This window comes from Pinus tabuliformis, chromosome 2_2 (genome assembly GCF_031772625.1).
Source record: "Pinus tabuliformis cultivar Carrire ecotype Pingquan chromosome 2_2, CPIR1, whole genome shotgun sequence".
NCBI classification, from domain to species: Eukaryota; Viridiplantae; Streptophyta; class Pinopsida; order Pinales; family Pinaceae; genus Pinus; species Pinus tabuliformis.
The window spans coordinates 1,310,706,817-1,310,723,679 of record NC_142300.1 but is presented as its reverse complement, the minus strand read 5'-3'; the positions used below and the strand labels follow the sequence as shown (position 1 = coordinate 1,310,723,679).

Here is a 16,863-nt window from a genome sequence, read left to right as displayed (position 1 = left end):
ACGTACAATGAAATAAATCTCGGTATTATAGTTTAGATCCCATTGAGAAAGTTTTTTTTTAATTCTTATGTCTTGAATCTAAATAGGCTTTCAATTATTTTCTATTCAAATTGAACTACAATAACTATTTTCCATTTAAAACTATTTGACTCTGTCGATTTTATGATAACGTCTTTTATTTGTGTTCGAACACATGCTTTGAGACTTTGTTTTATATCTAATACCACATCATTGATTAAAATGAAAATTAACACTTGAAAATAGATTTGGATCTAAGACATATATCTCTTAAGAATACCATTATTAAATGCAATTCATCCGAGTCAAGGCTTGAATGTGCCATTACAACTTTTAATCAATTAATGAGTTTTGTTTGCTAATTCTGTGTTATTTAAAACTTTTTAATCAATTGATAAGCAAAGACTTTATTGCTTAGTTCCTTGTACATAACTATCATTGTCTAGAGGTTACAACGAAAATTTTTATTGTGCAAAGAAAGCTTTTTCCACACAGTGAAATCTCTGCAAAAGGAATGCCCTACTTAAAAAAATATAAATCTAAAACCATAGATATAAATTAAATTGAATCAACTTTATTACAAAATCAAATTTATTTAATGATGAATTCTATTCACAACTATATGCAAGTTGACTACCGAAATATGCATTATTTATTATTAATTGGTACTTGTGTTTACATTTTGACATTCTAGAGATCTGATATATTGTATATAATATGAGAAAAAGTTCATAATGAACAACTTCTTGTAAGGTAACCTGGACCCTTATCGTTTTTACTTTTTATATTACTGTTAATTCTCCAAATTTGAATGGTTGGTTACTGTTGCATGTATAATGAAATAGGGCTTTCAAAATTTATTCTATTCATGGTTGTGTGCAAATAGAGAATGAATGTCAACGAGTAGAACAATATTATGAATAGAAAAGCAAGTCATATGTAAATTAGATGGTAGACATGGCATTATCATTAAATACAAATAATGTAGGGGTGATATGCAAACAAACTTATGCTCATTCGCAATATAGAGATATCTTAGCAATTGAGCCACGTCAAACTGCATAAGTATGTGAGTGTGAAGGTTTCTATTTTATATTCCACACCATCATTCCACACATACTTGAAACCGTTGTGTTATCATTTCCAAACAAGAGAACCGAATTCCAACCCAATTGTCAAAAAAAATTATTTGATAATTCAGACTTTCTCCGCACTTCTACACATGTGCCCAATTTCATAGTGATAACCATAAACAATGATTCTACTCAAAGATGCGAAAAAAAGTTGTGTTTGATAAGCAATCGACACCTCTATATTATGACATAATAATATAGAGTGCTCTTTCAACAAAAGACAATATGGACATATGCATTATTTATGACTAAAGTATTACCAATAATATCTTATAGGTTCAACGTTTGCATTCGTTAATTATTCAATTCTAAGTGCAATTTCAAAGTTTTCACACTTTCGTAAACATTACTGTCTCAACAAAAAAAATTCATATAACACACTTGTCCTTTTGCACCCGCTTTAGGAAATTATAAATGCAATACAATATACTTTTGTAAATTTTAGCTATTTTCATATAAGTTGTAACAACATATTTGTTTGTTTGTTCTCATGAAGAGTCCAAAATGAATAATTAATTAATTTAATTTTTGCAAGGAAATAACAATCATAGATTGTAGGAATCACATCCAATATTTGAAACTTCAGATTTGTTAATTGTATTATATAACTTAAAATAATTACTAATTGCAGAATTGCAGAAGATAGAAAAAATGCACAAAAGTTCTGCGGAAGTGTTGTTGTCTTTTTTGCATCTTCCTTTCTCCGTACATACTTGATACTTTGCATATTTTCTCCTCATATTCTCATCTTGTGTGACACTTTTTCTGTACATTCATGGAATTTTAAAAAATGGCATTAATTTTTGAACTAACCATTATTTAGGTTAGCAGGTAAGAGAATGCACCAATTTGCAATGATTGGTGAAACTTCATGCGTCTCTGAGTTTTTTCAAATTTGTCTGTCAGGTTCTTCATAATTCAGAGACAATGAAAAAGTAATGGGTACCAGCCACACGAACTTGTAGTTTCATAATAGGCATAACTTGGCACACTTTTTTGCATCGAGAATTATTATCGACAAACTATGAGCTAGCTACTATTATTGCAAAGAATTTATAGCAACAAAAAGCGAGATGCGTAATAAATGGACAAGATGGTTTTGGAGCTTCAAGGTATATTTGCATTGGTTTCTGTAAATGTTAGCTTTGGTATCTTCAATTGTTATTTATTGACAAATTTTATGTGTAATAGATTTCACAGTTGCAATAGTTGGAGCCGATTTCATGTTTGAAACAGTAAGAGCTAGTGAATATATACAAAATCGAAAAAAAATTGTGAAGCTTAGTGGTATTGAGAACATTATTGATTCAGAAATGGTTTTAAGTTACACAACAAACATGGTTAGCAGACAAAACAAAGAAGCTATTTGCACTGATACTATTAATTTACTTGGTCGTGTCAATGTGAACTTCCACTGGTTGATTTCATATGAGTGTTATGTGAATCTGTCGATGGAAAAGAAGAACAATGATTAGTGGATTAGTAAATGTTGCATGTGTTCCAGAAGATTTTGATTTTAGGGAAATTGTTCATTTGTGCACAAAATATTTTGATTTAGAAATAAGAAAAATTATGCTACCAATGAAGATGATTCTTTTGAATGTGAACACATTCAGACGAATATTCAAGTTACCGAAAGCTAATATTTTCTTGGCATTGTCCGAAAAAATAGTTTCGCAATATCAGAAGCAGGTGAGGCTAATGTTCTTGGGGATTTCTTTTCTCCAAGTTACCAAGTTTCTTACGATCTTTCTGTTCTAGAAATCTCTTTGTTTAAACAACTGATCTGAAATGGGGACCTAAAGGCTTCTTGTCAACCTACAAGAACCTCTCCCACTCCAAAGCTTAAACAATTTCCAAGATCTATGCTTATGATTGATAATTTGCAGAATTAAAAGAACTGGAAATAGGTGTATGCTTTGTTTGCCTTTAACTGTTCAAGTGCTTGAGGTCATTTGCTTAAACTGATATTTAAACATATGACAGTAAATACGATGCATCAAATAATCAAACACATAAGAGGAGTTCACCTTGATATCTTAGGCTACGTCTCCTTGAGCTCTAATCAACTCGACTAGACTCTTTGGGATTATGGATTGAATTCTTTTACAAGTCTTTGACTCAACTCCATAGGTTTAAAAATGAAACAATGGGCTTAGAATGCCATCTTACCCCTAGTTGTCCTTTAGCTACAGACAGATCTAGGCTTCTTTGGACTAATTCTTTTAGTCAGTGCTCTGAGCTTCTTAAGCTTCTGGCTTCTCTAACTCCCTCAGAATTCTGCACTGTCTCTGGAATTCCTTCTTCTATCTTCAACACATATTAGACATCAGCAATAGCTTGATCATTTGATCTCTTTTCTGTTCTTTGGTTCTCAGCCCTTAAGCTTCTCTGGCTCTTCGGCTTTTAAGCTTCTCTGGCTCTCTGGCTTTCCAGCTCTGACTCTCGACTCTGGCTCTCGGCTCTTGGCTCTCAGATCTTGGCTCTTGTAAGAAGAATAACTTCCTCCAACCTCTGGTGGTGTCTCTCTGTTCTCCTCTCACTGGCTCGGATTATTACAATGTGTGAGCTCCCCCTGAGTCTCTACACAACAATGGGATTTATCCCTGAGATGGCTCCAACTCCTCGAGTCCACAAGAATAACACCTCCAGACCCCCCAGACAGTTATCAAAACCTCTTTGGTTCCCAAAAGCGCCTTTCTCTCTGCTGGACCCTTCTATCCGTCTCTTCCTCTCTTCTACGTTCTCATTCGTGTTTCATGACACGTTCTATTTCATCATTTCCTTACGATTGGGAACAATGATGTTAAAATAGAAACGGTTTGGAGACAAAAGGATTGATGGGCGTGGTAGTCCCCACCGTTCGGCCTTTCTCTGTAACAAAATCCCCAAAACAGAGAATTTTACCAAATACACAGGAATACATGGCAAAACATAGAAAACCCGACTATGAACCTTAGCCAGATCTCAAAAGGAAACTACACTCGCATCTATAGAATCATCGGGTTTGCGCACATCACAAACCGTGTGTTGCATGGTCTGTTGTTCCCCTTTGCTCTGTTGTGCTCCGATCTCTGATCTCTGATCACTCCGATCGACGCTATCGGCTATTAGCGCATCGGCCCATCACTTATCGGAATATCGCATATCACATGGTCTAAATACCTGAGGTCCATTCCTTTTCCGATGGAGTATTGCAATGTGATATATCGGTAATCGTAAATCTCAATCACTTACGGCCCAAGGTCCATTCCTTTGAACTTGACTCATTGCGATGCGACTTAATTTGGTCTATTAATTTTCCTTTTAATCCAATGGTTCGCACTAAATGCGAAACATCAAGAAATCCGCACAATCTCCATCGTTGATCCATGATCTCCAATCCAACAACTAACAGCCATTTCGGGTGGCCCACTTGCACGGAGATTACCCGCCCGAAAAAAACGATTTTCTCTCTCCTGCGGTGCGCTACGTGTCAGCTGGTGTATGGAATCGGGTGAAGCCCTTCCAATAGTACTTATCACCTGAAGCCTGCCCGAAATACCATTTACCACGGAACTCAATTCCTTCGCTATTTTTTTTCAATAATCCTTCAGGTATGCTTCATCGCATTTCTCTTAAGGCCATAGTCCAAACACACCACTGGCTTTTCTTCGATGCGATAACAATGGATGACTGCTCCATTGTTTTGCTCCCGTCCGTTGATCTTTCAGATCTAATGACCCTTGAGCATTAACGTTGCATTTCTTTGATGGGCTTACGTTTCAACGTAGTTTCCCGGTCATACTTTGAATTAAAACATTATCGAAGACTTGGAAGGTTTATTCAAGATCCATTTTGGATCACAACTCCCCATTGGGAATCTTTTGGACCCATTAGAGTAACAACACCCTCTTCTTTCAGCCTCCATACACTTGCCTTGCATAGTGCCTATGAACCAAAGCCTTTGAACACTTCCTTCCTGGATGTGTTGGTTCTCCGGTTAAGAACTGTCTTCCTCCTTGACTTCATGTAGAACTCCTGTTGAGAAGGTTACAAAAGGTAGTTTGAACTTCTCTTCCTCGATCATTGATCCAAGGTGGCTCAAACAAATGTGAAGTTACATCTTCTTCACAAAAATTTACATTTGTATATGTTTGACATATTGTCAACAACAACATAATTACAGACAACAACTGGATGGCCTAAACTCTTACTTCATCAAAAGAAACAGATTTCACATCTTGTGAACACCTCCATGTCTTTACATCTGCATACAAATGATTGACTAGATAACAAGCCAACAAAACATGCCTTTAAAACAATTGACCCTTCAAGTCAAGCATGTAGAAAAAGAACTTTAGGATTCTTTTTCAAAGATGAAACACTTCATCATTATCTCCATCTTGGAGACCAAATCAACTTTTTCCAAGTCAACATTAACATTACATGCATGCTTAAAAACAAAGAAATCAACCCTTCAAGTTAATTACACATACATGTTCAAATACAAGGAAATCATCAACATCCCTATGTTCATGAACATCATTCTCATGCATGCATTTCATCCTTCAACTTTCGCTTAAGTACACTGTACTTTCGAAGTTGAAATGAACATGATGTTGCAGCAATAAAGTGAGTCTGCATACTCAACTTTTCCATTCACCTTCTTGGTAAAACCTTGCAACCTGCATTCTATTAGCAAATAGATGCATTATATCAATATACATGCAACCTTTAATTGGATAAGAACTCTAACCATCTGTTACCAATCCATTTCGAAGGTGTTTCCTTTGTCTACACGTCGTCATCAACATGTGAATCATCCTGAAACACATCAATTATGGAAACTTCTTTTCCATTCTTGCCATTCTCTCTTTCCACCTTCTTCAAGTTTCGTGGAAGCATTGTTGGATTCAAAGTCCAACAATTTTCAGCAATGTGTCCTTGCTTATGGCAGTAAGTGCAACACATGTGCATCTTCTCAACAACATGATTTGCCTTGTCCAATGGACCTTTGGTTTCTTGCTTCTTTTCCTTCAAAAGTTTCTTGTATTCTTCCAACATCTAGAAAAACTATGGTTATCCAAACCACAAAAGGAACATGAAATTATTTTCCCACACTTATATGGAAATTTACCATGCTTTACACAATCAAAAGGAATATGATTAGAACCAGATTTATACCTTTCTCTTTCACCTTTATTACCTTCATGAGGAGGTGAGTCAAATGAAGAAGTGGCTCCCTTTGGATCACCATCAATCTCTTCAATAGTTTTTGAGTTTCCACAACTCTCTGGTTCAAGTGTATGCTTATGAACACCTTTGTCCTGCAAAGTATGTTTCAAACTATTGCATTCCCCAAGAATACAATCTTTACACTTCTGAGGTAGAAGACCTGACATGAAACTCCTTCTAGGAACTGTTTCAATTGCCTTCCTGGCTACTTTGGAACTTTCTCCATAAGATTGTCCATAGCCAAGACCCAAATACTTAGGCCTTTCCTCAACCATTATTGGCTCAATAATACCCTGTGCATGTTTGCCCAATCCTTTTCCTTCATAGCCCATTTTTAACATTAACTTGGAAACTGTGCCTCTGATATGTTTTTCAAAAGAACCAATATAAAAATTCTTAGAGGAAATTGAAGACAAACTGGAATTATTTACCTCTTCTTCAAGCTAATACTTGACTAAGGCTTCTTTGGCAACAAGGATCTGTGTCTCCAACTCACGCACGCTTTCTAGATCCATATTTGCAATATGAAGTTGTCTCTCCATTTCCTGTAATTTGTCAGAAAGCAACTACTTCTCTTCCTTCATGGAATTCAATTGCTCTCGAAGTCTGGTGCTCATTTCTCTCACCATATCCATCATGATGAACAAGTCTGGCATCATGTAATTATCAAAGACTCTTGTAAATGAGAAAGATTTTGAGAACTTACTTGTAGAAGTTGTCATTATGAAAATGAACAAAATAACTTCAACAAAATTCAGACAAATTTCTGAACTAAATGAATTCAGAGTCAAGCTTTTATTCAAGCAACCTTTTGCAACAAACCTCTTGTGCTTCAAGGATTATCTTGAGGTCCTTTGGGATAAGAAGAATGCCTTCAGCCCTTCTTCCTTCTTGTCCTCTCCTGGACTTAGCTAACAACAACTTTTCCTGATCCTTTGCAAACTCAAACAATAGTCAGTTTACAAACAATCAAACACCTTTCAAGTCAACCGAGCATATAGATTACTCTATCACTCAAGCATTCTGCTTTTATCAATCAAGCATCATGATACCACCTGCTTCATGATACAACATGCTCTGGTATAACTTACTCTGATATAACTAGCTCTGATACCACCTTCTTTGAAGGTGGTGTTAATCAACTTGATGCTCTGATACCACCTGATCTGAAATGGGGACCTAAAGGCTTCTTGTCAACCTACAAGAACCTCTCCCACTCCAAAGCTTAAATAATTTCCAAGATCTATGCTTATGATTGATAATTTGCGGAATTAAAAGAACTGGAAATAGGTGTATGCTTTGTTTGCCTTTAACTGTTCAAGTGCTTGAGTTCATTTTCTTAAACTGATATTTAAACATATGATAGTAAATATGATGCAACAAATAAGCAAACACATAAGACAACAATATAACATGGAGTTCACCCTGATATCTTGGGCTACATCTCCTTGAGCTCTAATCAACTTGACTAGACTCTTTGGGATTATGGCTTGAATTCTTTTACAAGTCTTTGACTCAACTCCATAGGTTTACAAATGAAACAATGGGCTTAGAATGCCATCTTACCCCTGGCTGTCCTTTAGCTACAAACAAATCTAGGCTACTCTAGACTAATTCTTTCAGTCAATGCTCTGCGCTTCTTGAGCTTCTGGCTTCTCTGACTCCCTCAGAATTTTGCACTGTCTTTGGAATTCCTTCTTCTGTCTTCAGCACATATCAGATATCAGCAATAGCTTGATCATTTGATCTCTTTGTTGTTCTCTAGTTCTCAGCCCTTAAGCTTCTCTGGCTCTCTGGATTTTAAGCTTCTTTGGCTCTCCGGCTCTGACTCTCGACTCTTGGCTCTCGACTCTTGGCTCTCAGCTCTTGGCTCTTGTAAGGAGAATAACTGCCTCCAACCTTTGGTGGCGTCTCTCTGTTCTCCTCTCACTGGCTCGGATTATTACAATGTGTGAGCTCTCCCTGAGTCTCTACACAACAATGGGATTTATCCCTAAGATGGCTCAAAATCCTTGAGTCCACAAGAATAATGCCTTTAGACCCCCTCGACAATTACCAAAACCTCTTTGGTTCCCAAAAACGCCTTCCTCTGTGTTGGACCCTTCTGTCCGTCTCTTCCGCTCTTCTGCGTTCTCATTCATGTTTTCATGAAATGTTCTATTTGGAGTGGGAGAGGTTCTTGTAGGTTGACAAGAAGCCTTTAGGTCCCCATTTCAGATCAACAACTGTTTAGGGACTTTTGTTGGGTTTGTGCACATGTCTTGGGCAAAGAAATTACAACAACTACAATATGCGATATTAAATATGAAGAGTGAAAATTGATATTGTATATTGGCTATGAAGTGTTTGTGCGATATTGTATATTAGCTTTGAACTATTTTGCACTCGATCTCCACACTCAAATAAAGCGTTTAGTGCGGAGTGCAAACATATACATAATGAAAGCTTGAAAGCTTCCTTTGCCTAATTTCAGAAACATATGCACAAACAAAGATTTTATTCAATGATGTGGGAATTGGACTTACCAACAACATATATGGATTATTTAATACTAAAATATTATCAACAAAATCCTTTAGTGTGGAGCATAAATATTGCACAGTAAATGCTTGAAAACTTTCTTCGCACAATCGACTTTCTCTGCACTTTCATGCATGTGCGTAATATCATAAAAATAACAAAAAACAAAGCTTATGCTCAATGACGCGAAAATTGATGTGGTTTTATACAAAATTTTGACCACATTTGCCAAAAATTTTACTCAATTGATTACTGATCACTAAAATATTACCAATGATATCGCATAAACAAAAAAATATTCCAAAATACGAAGATATGCATTATTTACAATTAAAATACTATCAATAATATAAACATAGACAATGTCATTGTGAACAATGGAAGCTTGAAAAGTTCCTCTGTACAATGAACTTTCTCTACACTTCCACACATCTCCCTAATTTCAGAAACATAACCATAATCAAAACTTTTGTTCAATGAAATGTGGTTTTGTATAGAAATTTTTCCATACTACGCACAAACTTAACTCAATTGACTTGTTGGATGCATACATACTTTTGAGAAGACCTGCATTGATAAAAATTGAAGATACATTTAAAAATAATGTCAATATCTTCGAGCAAAAGAGAAAAAAGTGTGTCGAGATCTCTGAAGAGTCTTCGAGCAAAAGAGAATACAAAGATATACATTACTTATAATTAAAATATTACTAATAATATTAGCATTCAAAGCTTTTAGTGATATCCATACAAAGAGCCTAAAGAAATAGATATTCAGAAATACAAAGATAAGCATTATTTACAATTAAAATATTACCAATAATATTGTATACGTCAGCAGAACATATTTATCAACTAATAACAACTTCTAGTGTCAATGCGGAAGTGACCAGAGCTTTCACTATGCAGAAAGCTTCATGTAAAGAGAATCAATTAAATAATGGTGGTATGCATTATTTACAATTAAAATACTATCAATAATATAAGCATAAACAATGTTGTTCCGAACAACTATCAATAATATAAGCATAAACAATGTTATTCCGAACAACAAATATGGATTATGTTTTAATACTAAAATATTAGCAATAAAAGCCTTTAGTATAGGGTGCAAAGAACTGCACAATGGAATCTTGAAAGCTTCTTTCGCATAATGAATTTTTTTTTCATTTCGGCACATCTGGCTAATTTCATAAACATAACCATAAACAAAGATCTTGTTCAATGAAATGTGGTTTTGTACAAAATTTTGTCCGCACTACGCGTAGCCTTTATTGAACTGGCTACTAAGGCATAAAATGTATGGAACAACTAGCTCTCGTTCTTGTTAGAGTTTAACTTGCTTATATTTCTCCATCTGAAAGAGTTTAATCAAAAGTGTATTCAGTAATACACTTCGCTGGCAACCGCTATCTCCCATGGCCAACATAACATTGTATTTATCTGAGAATAAGCATTAGTGGAAGATATGTGTGCGAATCTATAACCAACATTATGATGGGGATCTCAAATGATTGGAATTGGGATATGGCCCCATGGAGAATGTTTCCATAGGACTACGATATGCAAAGAAACTTCATTGAAGGTCACCAACTCTTGCTTGAAGAAAATGCACGAGAAGTTGCGGCTGTGGGCATTACTCCTCTGCGTGTTGAATTTCAGTGGAGCTGGAGAGCCAAGGCTTGTGTCTGAAGAATCTGTGTAATGCCATGGGGAAAACAAGTACCAAACCCTGTGTTTTTCTTCTTCATGATCACCTTCAGATTTATGTTACTTTATTAATTAATTTTAGTTGTGTTTTTTGGTGGTGTTTTCTGCAAAGTGAAAGCTCAAATGACACCCTGCACTCCCCCACTTGTTCCCCCAAAAAATAAATTCTAGAGTGCTGAGTCTTTAGCGAGGAAGCATATGAACAATGTGGAGGATAACAATGTAAAGGATGGCTCATTGTGCAGAGGTGCGAATAAGTGTAAATGCTTCACACTTCTCTGCACTTCCGCACAAGGAGCTTCTTCCATATTGTCTCACGAATTATTATTAATTTAGTAATGAAAAAAGAAATTTTATTTGTTTTTAATGAGTTGTTATCTTTTAGAAATAAATAATATTAACCGTCTTAGTTAAAACATATAATAATTATGAACGAGAGGACAAACAATTAGCGGTTAATAACAGATGAACGATAAAACAACTAGCTATGTGGAGGAAGTTGTGTGGAGGCGAAGGAAGATGTGTGGAATTGGCATTCGTTGTGTGTGTACAGAGGCAGGAATAACGACATATTGCCAATGCAAAAATCATTCTCGAACAAGGATGAAATGCAAACCCGACGCTAATGATGAAATGTGGACCCCACATTGCCTCAATCAATTAATTTGCGATAGAGGCAAAGACTGTGTTGCATGACAACTGCCTATGTTGCATGACAAGTATTAATCTTGTTAGAATGAGATATAATGTTTATTGTTATTTATTAAAGTAAAAGTAGTAATTAAATCAAGTTAAAAATATTTTAAGATAAATAAATTTGTAATTAAATGAGATTGTAGATGGGAGATTAAATTAAAAATAAGACATGATTTCCTTTTGTCTTACTCTTATTAATATAAAACATAATTTTGTCTAATTCTATAATTAAATTATTTTTTAAAACCTTTTAATCTATAGAAATGATAATAATTTTGGTAAATTTTATTTCTTACCTATGTTTAAATATAAAAACCACACTGTAAAAAAATATAATATTTATTCACACTTTTTTGACTAGCCAAATAAACCTCTTAGGAAATAGTAAATATCACAATCATCTTCATAGTAGTTAACCTCGTCACAATTATTGTAATTACATTTTATTATTTTTTCAATATTGACAATTTTTATTTTTGGAGCAAGTTAATCTTATAGTAAATGGACCTTTCAAGTACGAGTAGAGTTTTACTATAATCCTAAGTTCATTCAAGGTGAAACTAGGACTTCAAAGGTTTTCCCAATTCTAAATAGACCTATATGATAAAAAATTAATTAGATTTTTGAATCCATAAGAAATCTAAGTTAGTGTATTAACATATTCTAGCAACTAGAGAAATCTAAGTTAGTGTATTAACATATTCTAGCAACTAGAGAAAGGTTCCTAGACTAGACAACTCCCTTATTTTTATTTTGGTTAGAACCAAAAGCTTATTTCTCCCAAAATACCTAACCCCTACTAAAATCTACTTTTTTATCTATTATGATAGAACTTTGATGTAGATATAATAAAATTATCACTCTTTACGATATCTAGTTGAGGACTCCTAAGTAGATGGAACATCACTATCCATTAATTAAACATGGGCTAGTGATTGCACGTTATTTGAAATTCTTCAAGATAATGGAACTTTTATATGAAATTATTTAAGATAGTGTGACGCTGGTTAAATAAACATCAATAACTAGAACTCCATTACTTTTAAATAATTACTAGCATAAATTTATTTTAATTGAAGAATTAACCAAAAAAAAAAAAAAACTAGAACTCCATTACTTTTCAATAATTACTAGCATAAATCTATTTTATTTAAAAAGTTAATAAAAAATACAACACAAAAAATAGAGTGAGTGATGAGTAGGCTATATATATAATTTGAGAAAGATATTGCACAACTAATAAAAAAAATACAAACTCTATATATATAAATTAGGAAATATTTGAAAATTTTGTTAAAAATTCTCTATTTTTACATATTTGATAAAATTTTGTATCTAAAGGTGTAAGCCATTTATGAATAATTTAGTTCTCTAATTTCCAAAATTAAATAAATTAAAAGAAAAAATAGTTTCTTAAAAAAATTTCATTAAAAAATTAAACTCTTTCACTTTTCAAAAGATTAATTTAAAATTTTCTTACTTTATTGTTATTATTATTTATTTATTTTAAGTTAATTTATATACATTATAGTTTACAAATAGTCACGAGCAAAAATTCATTTTAAATTTATATTCATCAAATATGAAGAGATATCAATTTTTTTAGTATATAATTTTGTAATCATTTTATGCATGTATTAATTCTTTTATATTAAATAACTCAAAAATTGCACATTAAACAATTTTAATTGGTTTTGATATAAGTTTTCTATATATGTACAAAAAGAGGGCCCATAAATGCTTCTTCTGGGAGCTAGCCTCTCCCATTTGAAAAAAAATGTATTCTGTAATTATTTTTTACTTTTAATTTTTAAATGTAATATTTATTTGTGATATCTTTTTAAATCTAGATCTATTAAATATTGAAACGGATTAAATTTCTTAATGTGTAATTTTTTAGTTACTTAGATCTATTTCAAATCAAGATTTATTAAATATTGGGCAATCAAATTTCTTAAAGTGTATTTTTTTTAATCATTTAATTATATTTTTGATAGATTTTTGAAACAACTATATATATTAATTTGAAAAGTCCAATGTTTTTTAAGTGAACACTCCACCAATTTATTAGCTTTAATTTTTCCCTGACAATGGGTGGACTATCCACTTGAAACATTGGAGGTTTCAAGCTAGGTAGAGTGATAGACATTTCAATCTTATACACACATTTCACTCCAAAAAAAAACTATAAACAATATAATTGACTGTGAAAATATAAACTCAAGGACATATAATTCTCTATGTGTATTTTTGTTATATTAAATGATTAAAAACTTTGATCCATATTTGTATTTTATCACATACATGTACACTAGTACAACTATATAGATTGAATAGTTGTTAAAGGGCAATAAGCATTAATCCATAATAAGCATCAAAACACTTCATAATACATCTCGTGTTGCTAATATTAAAAAATCACAAAATCAAAGTAAATTATAACTTTATTTTAGATAACAACAACAATAATAAGAAGAATTAGTACATAAGTTAAACATATATACATTTAAAAAACATGGAATAATATTTTTAACCATGAAAAATTACCTTTACTTTATCATGATTTTTAATTTAAAAATAGATTTCGTTACAATATCATAACTTATCAATACCACATGCCCAAAAAACCATAACTCACTTTATATGATATTTGTTCATATGACATATTTTTAAAATAATCATTTAATCAAAATAAAACAAAACAAAAAATATAACTATATTGAAGATAAATCTCAATCATTAATTTTGTATACCACCATGAATATTCTATAAAAATTAAATCCCTATCATCCATTTCATAAGTAAAAACATTTCTTTTTTATAATAACAATAAAATAAATGAAACATAACATTATTATTTAAAATTTATATCTATTATTAAAAGTATTCTATAAAAACTAAATCTCATTTTGCACCTTATAGTTAACCACATTTCCTTTTTATTGAATTATAAATTTCTTTGATGTAATAAAGATAAACCATATAAAATGTAACATTGTTATTTATTATAATTAACCACATTTCCTTTTTATTGAATTATAAATTTCTTTAATATAATAAAGATAAACCTTATAAAATGTAGCATTATTATTTATTATTTTATTTTAGCACCCATCCCATCTCAACCATACTCATAGCTGCAAAATTCTACCATTATTACTTATTTTACATTACATGAACAAGCATAAGAGAGCGAAGCCTATCTATCCGAGACACGTGGAAAATGTCATGCACCTGTCACGAGGTGAATGCCTTTCGTACATGTCATCACTGACTCTACCATCTGCCAACATAAAGTCTCATATGTTGATTTGTCACTATCAGACATAAACACTCCATATGGCTATGTGTCCCCGCCACGTGGAAAATGCCATGAACTATAAGGTTTTACGCGAGACCATTGATTTTCGTATATGTCGTCATTGATTATAATAGCTGCTCAAATAAAGGCTCCAGCTGGCTATGTATCAAAGCCACGTGTGCAATGTATTGGGCTAGGAACAAGACAATTGCTTTTCGTACATGTCATCACTGAGTTTATTACAGTTACTTTTTCGTACATGTCATGCCGACCGACTTTACCAGCTGCCATGCACTAACTGCTAACCCTCCCGGACAAAGACGTGCTTTCTAATTCTGATGAAGATGGCCCCGCTAAACCTTATGAGTTGGATCCCAATTTCTTTCAATAAAACAGCGCGAAAATTACGGATGACAACCAGGCAAATGTCCTGTAACTCTGCAACTAGCTCAGAAAAAAAACAGAAATGAATAAGTTCAGTACTGCTACTTACTACTTCGTATCATAAAATTATGTTACTGTTACTAAAGGGGAAAATGAAAAACGCACACGCCATTATTAAAGATTCCCACGACTTTGGGCTGAGTTTTCTGGCTTTGACCGCCTTTATATAGCGTTCCCGGTTTATCCGATATACAGATCGATGGGTTTCTGGGTTTACAGTACTCATTCTCACAGTGCTTCTGATAAATTTATCAAAATTCCAAATATGGGGAGCTGCATTTCTTCAAATGCCATCTCTTCTGTGCCAGCAGCTACTGCAAAGCTCATATTGATGGACGGGAGCATCCTGGAGTTTTCTGAAATGGTGAGAAGCGAAGAGATTCTGCAAGAATATCCGGGCCACTTTATCTGTGATTCAGACGGCCTTTATGCCGGTCGAAACATCTCCCAGGTTCTGTGTCATGATGATAAGTTGCAGATTGGGCAGCTCTACTTTCTTCTTCCTCAGCGGAAATTGCAGTTTGTGTTGACGGACTCTGACATGGCTTCTCTTCTTTTCAAGATTAGCACTGCTTGGGAGTCAGCGCAGAAGAAGAGGCAGAACAAAAGATTATCGCGTGGGTTCGTTAAAGCCCAAGCTCAAGTGCAGCCCTTTTTCAATATTCAGAGCCAAGATGAAAGTGAAACAGAGTACGACTCTTCTTCTGTTTGTTGTTTGTCCAGGCGCCCTAATAATCCAGTTTCAACAGATAGAGGGCGACTCCATTTTCAACCCATGTTGGAGACGATTGTGGAGACTGTGTGATCGATGGTGATAGTGATTTCATGTAACAAATATGTATAAATCAAGAAACAAAGAATTTTTTGAACTTGCTCTGGTTAATAGGTTTTGGAAATATTTTTGGAATTTGCAATCCAGTTAAATCGGAAATATTTTTGGAATCGATGGTGAGAGTGATTTTCATGTAACAAATATGTATAAATCAAGAAACAGAGAATTTTTTGAACTTTTTATTTTTGAAATTGTTCTGGTTAATAGGATTTGGAAATATTTTTGGAATTTGCAATCCAGTTAAATTGGAAATATTTTTGGAATTTACAATTGAGCTAAAGACATCTTTAAATCTGTCCAAATAATCTGTCATATTGTCTTTAAATCTGTCCAATTAATCTGTCATAAATTCAAATGATTAAATGTGGCTGAAATGTTTTCTTCTCAAAATGGGCATTGGATATAAAGTTGATAAGAAAGCCAAGGCAATGAGAATGGTGAAATTTAACTGGTCAATTTGTTGTCACAGGGCGATTTGCAGGTCAAATACACCTAAATTTTTTCTCACTGTCAACATTTTGCGTTAAAATGATGAAATTCTAAGTATTGAAGTTACAGAAACCTTTAAATTTGATAGGTGCTTCAGCCTTGAAATCCCTACACATTTTTGTGTTAAAATGATCTAATTTGGTATTAAAGTTGCAGAAAGCTTAAAATTTGATAGGTGCTTCAGACTTGAAATCCCTACACTGAGGTCGATTATACCAGAAAAGTTCATCGGTTGAAAAAGAGAAGAAAGCATGGTTATCAAGTGCAGCAAGATGACAGAGAATGATTTTAAAGATTGAAACTGCTGACTCTGCAAGCAGTTGAAGCAGTAAGGACAGTAAGACCTTCACTGGTTAGTTGCAGAACCACTGAAAAATGTACACACTCTTCTATTCCAGAAAGCTAGAATGTATATATCTGTGTTGATTTATTGCAGAAATATGAAATGCACAGTATCTCTGCTCATTTGTTTTGAATGCATACATCAAATAATTTGCATTATCT

General features: G+C 33.4%; 1 protein-coding gene across 1 annotated transcript; it reads left to right on the top strand.

The window, feature by feature from the left end:
- The first annotated feature begins 15,036 nt into the window (after nucleotides 1–15,036).
- On the top strand, nucleotides 15,037–16,061 carry LOC149198336 (uncharacterized). Its single transcript, XM_089404129.1, has one exon. The coding sequence runs from the start codon at nucleotides 15,238–15,240 to the stop codon at nucleotides 15,841–15,843; it is 606 nt and encodes a 201-aa protein (XP_089260255.1). The 5' UTR covers nucleotides 15,037–15,237; the 3' UTR covers nucleotides 15,844–16,061.
- The last annotated feature ends 802 nt before the right edge of the window (nucleotides 16,062–16,863 follow it).

Bases quoted from the DNA above. Each gene is read 5' to 3' on its own strand.
- LOC149198336 (XM_089404129.1), top strand. From the start codon at position 15,238: ATGGGTTTCTGGGTTTACAGTACTCATTCTCACAGTGCTTCTGATAAA.